This window comes from Lutjanus erythropterus, unplaced genomic scaffold (assembly GCF_056507025.1).
Source record: "Lutjanus erythropterus isolate fLutEry1 unplaced genomic scaffold, fLutEry1.hap2 Scaffold_170, whole genome shotgun sequence".
Lineage (NCBI taxonomy): Eukaryota > Metazoa > Chordata > Actinopteri > Lutjaniformes > Lutjanidae > Lutjanus > Lutjanus erythropterus.
This window is the reverse complement of record NW_028146647.1, coordinates 210,907-225,000: the sequence shown is the minus strand read 5'-3', so window position 1 is coordinate 225,000 and position 14,094 is coordinate 210,907. Positions and strand designations below refer to the sequence as shown.

General features: G+C 46.8%; 1 protein-coding gene across 1 annotated transcript in view; it reads left to right on the top strand.

Annotated features, from left to right (window-relative positions):
* gon4lb (gon-4 like b) overlaps positions 1-14,094 on the top strand; it is a 32,649-nt gene that overhangs the window by 10,305 nt on the left and 8,250 nt on the right. Inside the window, exons 12-20 of the mRNA XM_084714248.1 lie at positions 19-59; positions 1,230-1,327; positions 6,799-7,048; positions 7,747-7,833; positions 10,051-10,240; positions 10,783-10,924; positions 12,066-12,216; positions 12,302-12,418; positions 13,043-14,041. Coding sequence (XP_084570374.1) covers positions 19-59; positions 1,230-1,327; positions 6,799-7,048; positions 7,747-7,833; positions 10,051-10,240; positions 10,783-10,924; positions 12,066-12,216; positions 12,302-12,418; positions 13,043-14,041 — 2,075 coding nt within the window. The remainder of the gene's footprint in view (positions 1-18; positions 60-1,229; positions 1,328-6,798; positions 7,049-7,746; positions 7,834-10,050; positions 10,241-10,782; positions 10,925-12,065; positions 12,217-12,301; positions 12,419-13,042; positions 14,042-14,094) is intronic.

Here is a 14,094-nt window from a genome sequence, read left to right as displayed (position 1 = left end):
CCTGTTCTTGTTTTTCAGAGAAGGAGGTGAATGAGCTGCTGGACGAGCTCTTTGATACGGTGAGTTGATTTCTGACCTTTTACCAGCTGATGTTTCTAAATCTGTCAGCCGTGTTTATAATATGAAGCTGGACTCCATGAAAAAACAAGAATAAATAAATAAATAATACAAATAAGTCTGGAAGGAAGATGCAGGAAACAGACTAACAAACAAAATCATGTCAAACGTGTTTCCTGCAGGATCAACTTCCATAAACTGTCCCAAAAAAAACACTCCTTTCTCCTGATCGTCATTTATTCTACTGAACATACTTTCATAAGACGCGATTCGCCTGTTCTTTCAATTCTGGGCCTTCGTTGTCTTCCAGCGTCTCAAAATAACTGGACAGACAATTATTACACCAACAACAACAGAAAAAGCAGACTTGGATACGTTCGGTATCTGCTGATCCAGTAAACAACACGTTTTTTCTCCTTAGATTTTAATGTAAACAGTGATTTTCTGCACGTTTATTGTTTATCTTGTGTAACTGACGTTTGATCTGAGAGTCCTGGAATTAGAAAAATGTTTGAATAATTAATTTCCTTTTTCTAGTTCGTTAATCCTCCCTGAGATCTTCACTGTATACTCAATGAAAAACTGAACTTCATCATATATATATATATATATATGTCTGTATATATATACATGTATATATATATATTTATGTATTTAATACTGAAATCACATCCAGAGGGTTGACGAACAGACTAAGTGTGATGGAGTCGTTATCGTAAACACTTTGATTCAAGATGAGAATATTAAATGAATTTCTGTACAGATTTACATTTTTCTAAAGATCTGTAGGGAAAGTTTTCCTTCTTTTTAACTCTAACTTATATAAGTACATATATTTTTCAATCCTTCACTTTAGCTGTTTGGGGACAAGTGATTACTGTGACCTTAATATACAAATGTAAATATTAGATAACTAGATAAAGTAGAACTGCAACAATTAATCAATTATTAATTGATTATTGAATTAATTGACAATTGCTTTGATAATGGGTTTGAATAATTTATTGAAGAAAATAAGTTCCAGTTCTGGTTTCTTTATTCCTCTCTGACCGTTTTTCATTCATTGTGAAAGTCGTCATATTTGTCTGAAAATCTCAAACCAGGAGCATCAATGAACATTGAGTTCCTTAGTTCAGTTTGTTCAACAAGGTACTTTCATGTTCACTGTACAGCTGCAGCAGGAGGAGCAGGAGGAGGAGCAGGAGGAGGAGCAGGAGGTGGAGGCCCCGTCACAGACTGGACCTAAATTCAACGTCCCCCAGGCTTTACGGTAAACCGGCAGCGTCTTCACCGAGTCCTGATGCCAGAACTCCGTCTCCATTTTTCCATGTCTTCACACCCGCCAGACACTTTACAAGGGTACACGGTATTATGACAGTATTTGTGTAAAACTTGTGTAAAGTGGCTGAACTACACTGTACTCAATACTCTCACAATGTAGGCAGAGCTGGTCACCATGACAACACTGTTCCCACAAATTTACAGCATTTTGTACATTTACTGTTTTTGTACATGTTCAGGTAGAATGATAACTTCACTGCTCACCTGTCCACCTGCTCAGCATCACCAGTAACTGTCATCACAGACAAAGACACACCTGCAGGATGACATCATGTTACTGGACGTTTTAGTCAGTAAAGTAGCTCCTTCGTGACGGATGCATTAATAGATTGATGCACTGATATCAAGATGAGACAGGTAGTGGTCCTCCCTTTAGGACAGGTGAGACAGGTAGTGGTCCTCCCTTTAGGACAGGTGAGACAGGTAGTGGTCCTCCCTTTAGGACAGGTGAGACAGGTAGTGGTCCTCCTGTTGGGACAGGTGAGACAGGTAGTGGTCCTCCCTTTAGGACAGGTGAGACAGGTAGTGGTCCTCCCTTTAGGACAGGTGAGACAGGTAGTGGTCCTCCTGTTGGGACAGGTGAGACAGGTAGTGGTCCTCCTGTTGGGACAGATGAGACAGGTAGTGGTCCTCCCTTTAGGACAGGTGAGACAGGTAGTGGTCCTCCTGTTGGGACAGGTGAGACAGGTAGTGGTCCTCCCTTTAGGACAGGTGAGACAGGTAGTGGTCCTCCTGTTGGGACAGGTGAGACAGGTAGTGGTCCTCCCTTTAGGACAGGTGAGACAGGTAGTGGTCCTCCCTTTAGGACAGGTGAGACAGGTAGTGGTCCTCCTGTTGGGACAGGTGAGACAGGTAATGGTCCTCCTGTTGGGACAGGTGAGACAGGTAGTGGTCCTCCCTTTAGGACAGGTGAGACAGGTAGTGGTCCTCCCTTTAGGACAGGTGAGACAGGTAGTGGTCCTCCTGTTGGGACAGGTGAGACAGGTAGTGGTCCGCCTGTTGGGACAGATGAGACAGGTAGTGGTCCTCCCTTTAGGACAGGTGAGACAGGTAGTGGTCCTCCTGTTGGGACAGGTGAGACAGGTAGTGGTCCTCCCTTTAGGACAGGTGAGACAGGTAGTGGTCCTCCTGTTGGGACAGGTGAGACAGGTAGTGGTCCTCCCTTTAGGACAGGTGAGACAGGTAGTGGTCCTCCTGTTGGGACAGGTGAGACAGGTAGTGGTCCTCCCTTTAGGACAGGTGAGACAGGTAGTGGTCCTCCCTTTAGGACAGGTGAGACAGGTACTGGTCCTCCTGTTGGGACAGGTGAGACAGGTAGTGGTCCTCCCTTTAGGACAGGTGAGACAGGTAGTGGTCCTCCTGTTGGGACAGGTGAGACAGGTAGTGGTCCTCCTGTTGGGACAGGTGAGACAGGTAGTGGTCCTCCCTTTAGGACAGGTGAGACAGGTAGTGGTCCTCCTGTTGGGACAGGTGAGACAGGTAATGGTCCTCCTGTTGGGACAGGTGAGACAGGTAGTGGTCCTTCTGTTGGGACAGGTGAGACAGGTAGTGGTCCTCCCTTTAGGACAGGTGAGACAGGTAGTGGTCCTCCCTTTAGGACAGGTGAGACAGGTAGTGGTCCTCCTGTTGGGACAGGTGAGACAGGTAGTGGTCCTCCTGTTGGGACAGGTGAGACAGGTAATGGTCCTCCTGTTGGGACAGGTGAGACAGGTAGTGGTCCTCCTGTTGGGACAGGTGAGACAGGTAGTCGTCCTCCCTTTAGGACAGGTGAGACAGGTAGTGGTCCTCCCTTTAGGACAGGTGAGACAGGTAGTGGTCCTCCTGTTGGGACAGGTGAGACAGGTAGTGGTCCTCCTGTTGGGACAGATGAGACAGGTAGTGGTCCTCCCTTTAGGACAGGTGAGACAGGTAGTGGTCCTCCTGTTGGGACAGGTGAGACAGGTAGTGGTCCTCCCTTTAGGACAGGTGAGACAGGTAGTGGTCCTCCTGTTGGGACAGGTGAGACAGGTAGTGGTCCTCCCTTTAGGACAGGTGAGACAGGTAGTGGTCCTCCCTTTAGGACAGGTGAGACAGGTAGTGGTCCTCCTGTTGGGACAGGTGAGACAGGTAATGGTCCTCCTGTTGGGACAGGTGAGACAGGTAGTGGTCCTCCCTTTAGGACAGGTGAGACAGGTAGTGGTCCTCCCTTTAGGACAGGTGAGACAGGTAGTGGTCCTCCTGTTGGGACAGGTGAGACAGGTAGTGGTCCGCCTGTTGGGACAGGTGAGACAGGTAGTGGTCCTCCCTTTAGGACAGGTGAGACAGGTAGTGGTCCTCCTGTTGGGACAGGTGAGACAGGTAGTGGTCCTCCTGTTGGGACAGGTGAGACAGGTAGTGGTCCTCCCTTTAGGACAGGTGAGACAGGTAGTGGTCCTCCTGTTGGGACAGGTGAGACAGGTAGTGGTCCTCCCTTTAGGACAGGTGAGACAGGTAGTGGTCCTCCTGTTGGGACAGGTGAGACAGGTAGTGGTCCTCCCTTTAGGACAGGTGAGACAGGTAGTGGTCCTCCCTTTAGGACAGGTGAGACAGGTACTGGTCCTCCTGTTGGGACAGGTGAGACAGGTAGTGGTCCTCCCTTTAGGACAGGTGAGACAGGTAGTGGTCCTCCTGTTGGGACAGGTGAGACAGGTAGTGGTCCTCCTGTTGGGACAGGTGAGACAGGTAGTGGTCCTCCCTTTAGGACAGGTGAGACAGGTAGTGGTCCTCCTGTTGGGACAGGTGAGACAGGTAATGGTCCTCCTGTTGGGACAGGTGAGACAGGTAGTGGTCCTCCCTTTAGGACAGGTGAGACAGGTAGTGGTCCTCCTGTTGGGACAGGTGAGACAGGTAATGGTCCTCCTGTTGGGACAGGTGAGACAGGTAGTGGTCCTCCCTTTAGGACAGGTGAGACAGGTAGTGGTCCTCCTGTTGGGACAGGTGAGACAGGTAGTGGTCCTTCTGTTGGGACAGGTGAGACAGGTAGTGGTCCTCCCTTTAGGACAGGTGAGACAGGTAGTGGTCCTCCCTTTAGGACAGGTGAGACAGGTAGTGGTCCTCCTGTTGGGACAGGTGAGACAGGTAGTGGTCCTCCTGTTGGGACAGGTGAGACAGGTAATGGTCCTCCTGTTGGGACAGGTGAGACAGGTAGTGGTCCTCCTGTTGGGACAGGTGAGACAGGTAGTCGTCCTCCCTTTAGGACAGGTGAGACAGGTAGTGGTCCTCCCTTTAGGACAGGTGAGACAGGTAGTGGTCCTCCTGTTGGGACAGGTGAGACAGGTAGTGGTCCTCCTGTTGGGACAGATGAGACAGGTAGTGGTCCTCCCTTTAGGACAGGTGAGACAGGTAGTGGTCCTCCTGTTGGGACAGGTGAGACAGGTAGTGGTCCTCCCTTTAGGACAGGTGAGACAGGTAGTGGTCCTCCTGTTGGGACAGGTGAGACAGGTAGTGGTCCTCCCTTTAGGACAGGTGAGACAGGTAGTGGTCCTCCCTTTAGGACAGGTGAGACAGGTAGTGGTCCTCCTGTTGGGACAGGTGAGACAGGTAATGGTCCTCCTGTTGGGACAGGTGAGACAGGTAGTGGTCCTCCCTTTAGGACAGGTGAGACAGGTAGTGGTCCTCCCTTTAGGACAGGTGAGACAGGTAGTGGTCCTCCTGTTGGGACAGGTGAGACAGGTAGTGGTCCGCCTGTTGGGACAGGTGAGACAGGTAGTGGTCCTCCCTTTAGGACAGGTGAGACAGGTAGTGGTCCTCCTGTTGGGACAGGTGAGACAGGTAGTGGTCCTCCTGTTGGGACAGGTGAGACAGGTAGTGGTCCTCCCTTTAGGACAGGTGAGACAGGTAGTGGTCCTCCTGTTGGGACAGGTGAGACAGGTAGTGGTCCTCCCTTTAGGACAGGTGAGACAGGTAGTGGTCCTCCCTTTAGGACAGGTGAGACAGGTACTGGTCCTCCTGTTGGGACAGGTGAGACAGGTAGTGGTCCTCCCTTTAGGACAGGTGAGACAGGTAGTGGTCCTCCTGTTGGGACAGGTGAGACAGGTAGTGGTCCTCCTGTTGGGACAGATGAGACAGGTAGTGGTCCTCCCTTTAGGACAGGTGAGACAGGTAGTGGTCCTCCTGTTGGGACAGGTGAGACAGGTAGTGGTCCTCCTGTTGGGACAGGTTAGACAGGTAGTGGTCCTCCCTTTAGGACAGGTGATACAGGTAGTGGTCCTCCCTTTAGGACAGGTGAGACAGGTAGTGGTCCTCCTGTTGGGACAGGTGAGACAGGTAATGGTCCTCCTGTTGGGACAGGTGAGACAGGTAGTGGTCCTCCCTTTAGGACAGGTGAGACAGGTAGTGGTCCTCCTGTTGGGACAGGTGAGACAGGTAGTGGTCCTCCCTTTAGGACAGGTGAGACAGGTAGTGGTCCTCCTGTTGGGACAGGTGAGACAGGTAGTGGTCCTCCTGTTGGGACAGGTGAGACAGGTAGTGGTCCTCCTGTTGGGACAGTGCAGCAGAGAAGTGCTGTGACTGTTTGGGTCAGGAGGAACAGAAATTGCCTCTGCTGCTTCTTTACACAGAACAATGAAGAAGAATCCAGCTGAGGGGCAACATCCACCTCCAAGTTAGACTCCACCCCCATGATAGACTCCACCTCCAAGTTAGACTCCACCTCCACATTAGACTCCACCTCCACGTTAGACTCCACCTCCACGTTAGACTCCCCCATCACGTTAGACTCCACCTCCATGTTAGACTCCACCTCCACGTTAGACTCCACCTCCAAGTTAGACTCCACCTCCAAGTTAGACTCCACCCCCATGATAGACTCCACCTCCAAGTTAGACTCCACCTCCAAGTTAGACTCCACCTCCAAGTTAGACTCCACCTCCACATTAGACTCCACCTCCAAGTTAGACTCCACCCCCATGATAGACTCCACCTCCAAGTTAGACTCCACCTCCATGATAGACTCCACCTCCAAGTTAGACTCCACCTCCATGATAGACTCCACCTCCATGATAGACTCCACCTCCAAGATAGACTCCACCTCCAAGATAGACTCCACCTCCATGTTAGACTCCACCTCCAAGTTAGACTCCACCTCCATGATAGACTCCACCTCCATGTTAGACTCCACCTCCAAGTTAGACTCCACCTCCACCTCCATGTTAGACTCCACCTCCAAGTTAGACTCCACCTCCATGATAGACTCCACCTCCAAGTTAGACTTCACCTCCATGTTAGACTCCACCTACTACCTCTGCTCAGTGTGGATATCTCAGATGTACAATATGTTCAGTGCTCTGATGTCAGCACATAGGCCACGCCCCTCAAATAGACCAAGCACTGGTAGGTGTCTGTCTGCGTCACAGTTCATATGTCCCTTTCTGCTGTCTGTAGTTTTGAGGCACCGTTAGCTGGTTTGCTAACAGAGCGACGGCGAACAGTCAGGAAACAGTATGAAGCTCTGCAGCAGAGGAGAGCCCTGCAGGACACCACCAATCATCACCGTGACAACATTATTCTGAAAGACACGCCCATCCCACAACCCAACACCACCTCTTCTGTCCTAGTGCTGCCGAGCCGGTTCTGCTCCGCCCTCCACCTGGACCACACACAGAAACTGCAGCTCCAGCAGCAGATACAGCAGGTACATCAATCCACCGTGTTGATGTCATCACTCCGTCATCACTCCGGGCGTTTTCACACCTGTAGGTCGCTCGTGTGGGAAAATTAAGAAAATTTAAGTGACAGCCAGGTTTATACAGGTTTAATGCTTCAGCTGTTAATTGAAGCTCACAAAGAAATAACCAGTTATAAGCGTTATTTAGCAAATTGCAACATGTTATTAATTATGATTGGCAGATAGAAACGGGACGAGGAGGACGCTGCACCTCACTGACCTGCTGTAGGTGCGTAACGTTTGCTGCAGCGCAACATCTGGCAGCCCGACTTTATACCTTTATATATTGAGTTTATTTGAGTGTTGGGAGAAGAAGAAGAGAAGAAGAAGAAAAGAAGAAGAAGAAAGTATCAGGGTTTTTGTTTTGCCTCATTCAGAGAAAGAGGATCCGCCTCTTTCGTGTGTTTGACAGACAGTTGTGTTACTGTGGGATCGTCACACACTTTAATCTCATAAAGCACACAGAGTACGATACAGCAGTTTTAACAGCTTGTTAATCAGGTAAATACTGCAGGTGTGACACACCTTTAGTTGAATATCACCTTTCCCTCCAGTATGTGATACAGGAACACCTCAAGTCAATCCAATATCTGTATTTTCTCCTCAAGTGTTGGTGTCGTCTAGTTACATGAGACACTGACTGATTTTTTCTGTCTCCCTGTTAGCATGTACAGCTGCTGACTCAGGTGCACCTACTGTGTCGCCATGTGGACGCCTTGAACCACGAAGCCTGCATCACTAAACACTATCTGGTCAGTCAGTAAACAACAACAACACAAACACCAGAGAGCTGAACTACGAATGAAGCTCAACACAGACAGACTTTCTTTGCATGAGCTGTTTGACAAAACCGAAACCTTGACCAGAGATAACGGGTTTGATGACGGTGGTTATCAACTGTTTGTTAATTCAGGGTTTCTTCTTCAGACGTTCACATAAAAAGAGGTATTTGTGCAGAAGAGCAGTGAAATGATGCAACAAAGTGAAGCGATTATAAGATGAACACTTCAGTCAAAATCATCAAGTTGTTATAATTATGAGCTGTGGAAAAAAATACATGACAAATAAAGCAGGAGAAGAAGAATGATGTGAGAAAATGACTGATGGACTAAATGTGGTCTTAATGCTGCCGTTTATTCTAACATGAAAACATTAAACAATAAAAGTCCATCCAGCAGATTTAAACATGATGAAGTCTGTCTGTCTCTGTCCTCTGATGACAGAGACGAGGACATCACTGAAGTTTTTCACCAAACCAACGTAAAATGAGTGGAACTGATTTAAGATTGTCTGTGATCAATGATGATCAATTTTCTAATCAGTGATCTGAGCTGCAAAATCACAGACAAAACAGAAAACAGTAAAAAGTCTTCAAAGTGTCTGTAGTTGCTTCATCATTATTTTACTGTGTGGATTATAAACCATGTCAATTTAAAGAGTTAATATGATCTGGAGCAAACGGGGAAAACGACTCTGCATCACCAAACGGAGGTTACCATGACAACGTGATGCTGCTGTTACATTATGTTTCATTTTTACATTATATGGATTCGTTCGGTGATATTATGAACATACAGCTCAACAACTTTTCATTGTTAACCTCCTCCCTCAGTTTAAAAGTTATATCGCTCATAAACAACCTTGTTAGAACAATAATTAGTTAAAGAACGACACTTTTTCAGGCGATTTAATCTAAAACTCTGAACATAACCTGCTCCCAACCCGGTTACCATGGTGATCTAGCAGGTTAAAAGAGAGACACCTTGATGACACTGAACATCCTGGCTTTAGACTCAACCTGCTACACATTAATCTCACTTCATAATACAACTTTCTGCTCAGTCAGCAAACAACACAAACACTATCAGGAGGTAGAAATTTACACTTCAGTGAAAAAACTGTCCTGAATTAACTTAAACTTCCACTTGTGTCTGAAGCCGATCCGCTACGACAGTTTGTCCAGGTGTAGTCGACAGTAACTCACGTCGGGCTAATGAGCACAGAGAACAGCTGATTGTCACAAAAAGGAAAAGATGAAGATCAAACTATACGAAGAATATAAAGATTTCATCAAGACTGATTTCACCACAGTTAAAAAAAACTGTCTCTCTCTGTCTCTCTCTCTCTCTCTCTCTCTGTCTCTCTCTCTCTCTCTCTCTCTCTCTCTCTCTCTCTCTCTCTCTCTCTCTCTCTCTCTGTCTCTCTCTCTGTCTCTCTCTCTCTGTCTCTCTCTCTCTCTGTCTCTCTCTCTCTCTCTCTCTCTCTCTTCTCTCTCTTCTCTCTCTCTCTCTCTCTGTGTCTCTCTCTCTGTCTCTCTCTCTCTCTGTCTCTCTCTCTCTCTCTCTCTCTCTGTCTCTCTCTCTGTGTCTCTCTCTCTGTCTCTCTCTCTCTCTGTCTCTCTCTCTCTCTCTCTCTCTCTCTCTCTGTCTAAAATGCAAAAATGAACTAAGATGTTTCTTTTTAAAGAGACAAATGTTTGGAAATAAAAGAAGCAACACATTATTTTTATTATTATTGTATATTTCAGAAACTTTCCCCTAAAGGTTGAAATGAGGCTTTCAGTGCAGCTCATGTTCCCCTCGATTATGTTTGTGGCATGTTAAACAATGTTAGCCTTATTCTTTCAGCTACACCTCACAGTGTGAAATGAAACTAAATGAAACAACATAAAACATCATTTAAAGTGGTGACATTTTATTTTATATACCGCTGTCTGAACACGTTCCCCTCCTCCGTCTCTCTGTGCACTGAACATGGTGATGCTTGGTGCCATTTAAAAATATTTTAGAGAGAATTGATTGGTCGGTAGTTGCTTTTCCCTGCATTGATCTCAGCAGGTTAGGTGTGTTACAAAACGTTCAGTGTTATGTGCAAACAGACATGAAGCACCTTCACCTTCACTTCCTGAAGTGACCTAACCACAGATCAGACCCCAACGTAAAACATGAACTAATCTCTTTTCACTCCAGGAGGAGCTGCAGCAGTTTGCCAGCCGCCAAGAGGCCGTTTTCCTTTCCAGCAGTTTTAGAGTGTGCAACCTGCAGGGGGCTCTGGATCTTCTGCAGGAAGTGGGTCAGAAAGTGGAGCTTCCTCCTGCTCCTCCTGCTCCTCCTGCTCCCTCTAGACGCTGGCTTCCCAGCATGACTCCTGCTACTAACAGTAAGGACGGAAAACAAGTCTTTGTCATGTTTGGTCATTCCAGCAGATTTTCAGGGTTTCCTCCTCCGGGACATTTTAAAATGTTTTTAACTGTTACAGTGGGTGTCTTGGTTGGAAAGGACATATTACACATTTGATGTTTGTCAATTTAAAAGATAATTTTACAAGTCAAGAAAGTCACAATTTAATTTCTTTTGTCGTTGATAACACGACATTCCAAGACTGTACACTGTCAGATTCTCTGTAAAACTTGACTCTAGTTTTTAAAACGTGCGTTGAATAAATGAGTTTTTATGAGAACACATGTAGTCATAGTTTCAGTGTTCAGGGCTGACTTCATGTAGAACCCTGTGAGATCTGCTTTGACTTTTTAAAATAATGATTATATCATGACTGAAACTATAGAGCTTAACCTTAATGCTGACATCAGTGTGACCCACGCCGTGTCATCAGATGCTTGTCACTGGGTCTAACTGCTGGGGGAAACACGACTGTCTCCTTGGTCTGTGTCTGATTCTAGTTCTGTTTCTGGTTCTGTTCAGGTCAGGCCTTCCCTCTGCTCCCTGCCAACATTGCCTGGCTGTTTGCGACCCGACCCATCTTCCTTTACCCGGAACTACTTCCTGTCTGCAGCCTGGACCATCAGCAACATCAGCGTAGTTTTTACACTGCAGGAGAGGACGGGTATGTTTACACTACATTTACTACATACTTGATATTAATAGCAGGCTAATAAATGTTTTCTCTAAGTTTAGAGGTTCTGGACAAACATATAAATAATGCATTATTTTATATTTTAGTCAACTAAATCTACAACCTTTATTCCAAAAAAGTTGTGACACTGTGTAAAATGTAAATAAAACCAGAATGCAATGATTTGCAAAAACCTTTGGACCTTTATTCAGTTGAATGTAATACAAAGACAAGATATTTAATTTTGATCAACAGTCCACAGTCTCTGTTGTCCTGTTTTGTGCTTCATGATGCACCACACATTTTCAATGGGAGACACGTCTGGACTGCAGGTCCAGGTCAGTCTAGGACCTGAACTCTTTTACTATGAAGACACGCTGTTGGAACACGTCCACAATGTGTCTCAGCATCGTCTCTCTGAAATAATCAGGGACGTCTCTGAAGAAGACGTCAGTGATGGCAGCATGTGTCTCTCTGAATCCGTCCAAACATCACAGCTGCTGTCTGTTGAAGTCAGTGCTGGGAACAATCTGGACGGTCCTTTTCCTCTTCAGCCCGGAGGACACGACGTCCATGATTAGTGAAAACAGTGTGAAATGTGGACTCGTCAGACCACAGGACACTTTTCCTCTTTGCGTCCGTCCGTCTCAGCTGAGCTCTGGTCCAAAGACGTCTGCAGTGTCTCTGGATGTTGTTGATGTCTGTCTTTGTCTTTGAGTCTGAACTTACATTTGTAGATGCAGAGACAAACTGTCACCTTTAGAGGACGCCCCCTTAATACCCAATCATGATGCTGTCACCTCTTACCAACTCACCTGTTTACCTGTGGAACGTTCCAAATAGGTGTTTTTGGAACGTTCCACAACTTTCACAGTCTTCTGTTGCTCCTGTCACAACAGAATGACTGTATATTTACAAAAAACAATAAAGTTTATTAGTTTGAACATGAAATATCTTGGTTTCAGCTGAACACAGGGAAAAAATTTGAATCATTGCATTCTGTGTTTGTTTACGTTTTACATTCTGTAGAATCAGTCAATTAAAACTAAAACAATTCAAATGACCAAATATGAATGAAACTAAATCAAAGAAAAGGTGGATAGTAATAATCTCCTATGACGCCTCTGTGTAGCCTGATCATTCTGGGTCTGAAGCACTTTGAGGGGACGCTCCAGTCGGATCAGCTGATCAGCTCCTACCTGCTCTGTAAGAATCGCTGGAACTTTAGGAAACACATCAGAGAGATGAACGGGCCGAGAGGGCCGCCCAACAACGTTATTAAGGTGACATCACTGTGACATCACCACACATACTGCTCGACATTCTCGGTGATTCAGTTATAGTCAATCTATCTTGTCATGTTTTCAGACGTTCCTGACACAGGGAGTCGTCCCCCCGCTGCCACTCGCCGCCAGCAGAGTTGAGCTGGGAGACCAGCGCCCCCCAGTGGACAGAAACACTTCCAGCATGCCAAACTGGCTCAAGGTCAGACCGACTAAACCATGTCGTTACCTGACGCCGAAACTCCATGTTTATTACAATCAATATTCAGATCAGTGTTACTGAGTCAAAACGTCCTGAACTTCACCAATAAATCACCTGTATCTTCTTTATCGTTAGTCTTTTGTTTTAATGAAGTAAATGTGATGTCACTGTGGCCTGAGACACACACAGGTGGGTGGAGTTGTCCAAAACTGTACTCAAGTAAAACATACTGTTACTTTGCAAAAACAAGTACTCAAGCATAAATGAAAGTAACCATGAAAACAACTACTTGAGTTTGAGTACAAAAGTATTTACTAAATAGAAAACAAGTAGTTATTTGACCCCTCGGGTCACGTTTATACACCAGTAAGTTAAGATTTTTTTTACAGTCATTGCTTTTTGTCTCCTAAAACATGTAATATTTTGTAATATTATGTTGTGATTTGGTAAATAATTCAACAAATCGGCCGCCTGTGCATAACAGACCAATCAGAAATGTCCATAAAGAGGCTTCTAGAGAGATGATGATGTCATGTTTCATAATTAATTACCTGTTAAATACAGGTGTGCTAACCTCTGTTGTAGTAACTGTTATTACATGATGTTCTCATGGTTCTTGTGCAGAACAGTCAGCCAATCATCCAGAAGACCCGACTCAGCTCCAATTGTTACCCCGCCTCCCTCCCTCTAGGCTGCACACTTAGGCTTCACCCCTACTGGCAGTCCCGGCCCCGCCCACCACCCCACAGACGCCTCTTCACTTTGGCCCACAATGCATCTCTGCTACCACTCGCCAAAGCCCCGGCAGACAGACGGGTGGACAGACAGCCAATCAGCTTCCTGTCTCTCCCCCCTCCAGGTGTTACTTTACTTTCTGACTCCACCCAGCCTGTCTGTGCTGATATCTTCCAGTCGTGCCTTCCTACTGGCCGTATGCAGCAGACTGTTTCTAGGCAACAAGACAGCGGCGCCGCCCCCCTGCTCCTCTCCTTCCCTGACTCTACAAATTCCATCACGCCTTGCTTATCTGCTGCGAAGCCGGGGTACTTCCTCCTACAGATGATGTGGACACCACCAGCTCCACCCACAGCTCTGCCCACCACCATCTCCCAGCATGCTCCAGGGCAACAGATCCACAGACCAATCACAGAAGAGGAGGAGAGGCCACACCCATCACAGCAAGAGGAGGAGAATTCCTCATCATCAACACTGAGTCTTGTGTCATCCTGTGCAGGAGAGAAAAAGGAGGGAGAAAAGAAAGAGGAGGAGAAGAAGTGTACTCTTGTGGGTGTGGTCAGTTTGAAAGGTGGAGAAACCACTGGTGGAGAGGAGGAGGAGGGGAGAGAGGCAGGAGGTGCAGGAGGAGGAGGAGCAGAGGAAACAGGTGGTGGTGGAGAGGGGGAGCAGGGAGGAGGGGGTGAGGAGGAGGAGGGACAGAGGGAGGATGGGGGAGGAGAGAGGGAGGAGGATGGAGAAAAGGACAAGGATGAAGATCAGGACCGGCAGGGCGAAGAGGAGGAAGAGGAGGAGGAGGACTTTGATGACCTCACACAAGATGAAGACGAGGAGGAGGTGATGTCATCAGCATCAGAGGAGTCTGTGCTGTCTGTCCCTGAGTTACAGGTGAACACAGTCACATGATCAGTTACAGGTAAACAGTCACATGAGCAAGTCAG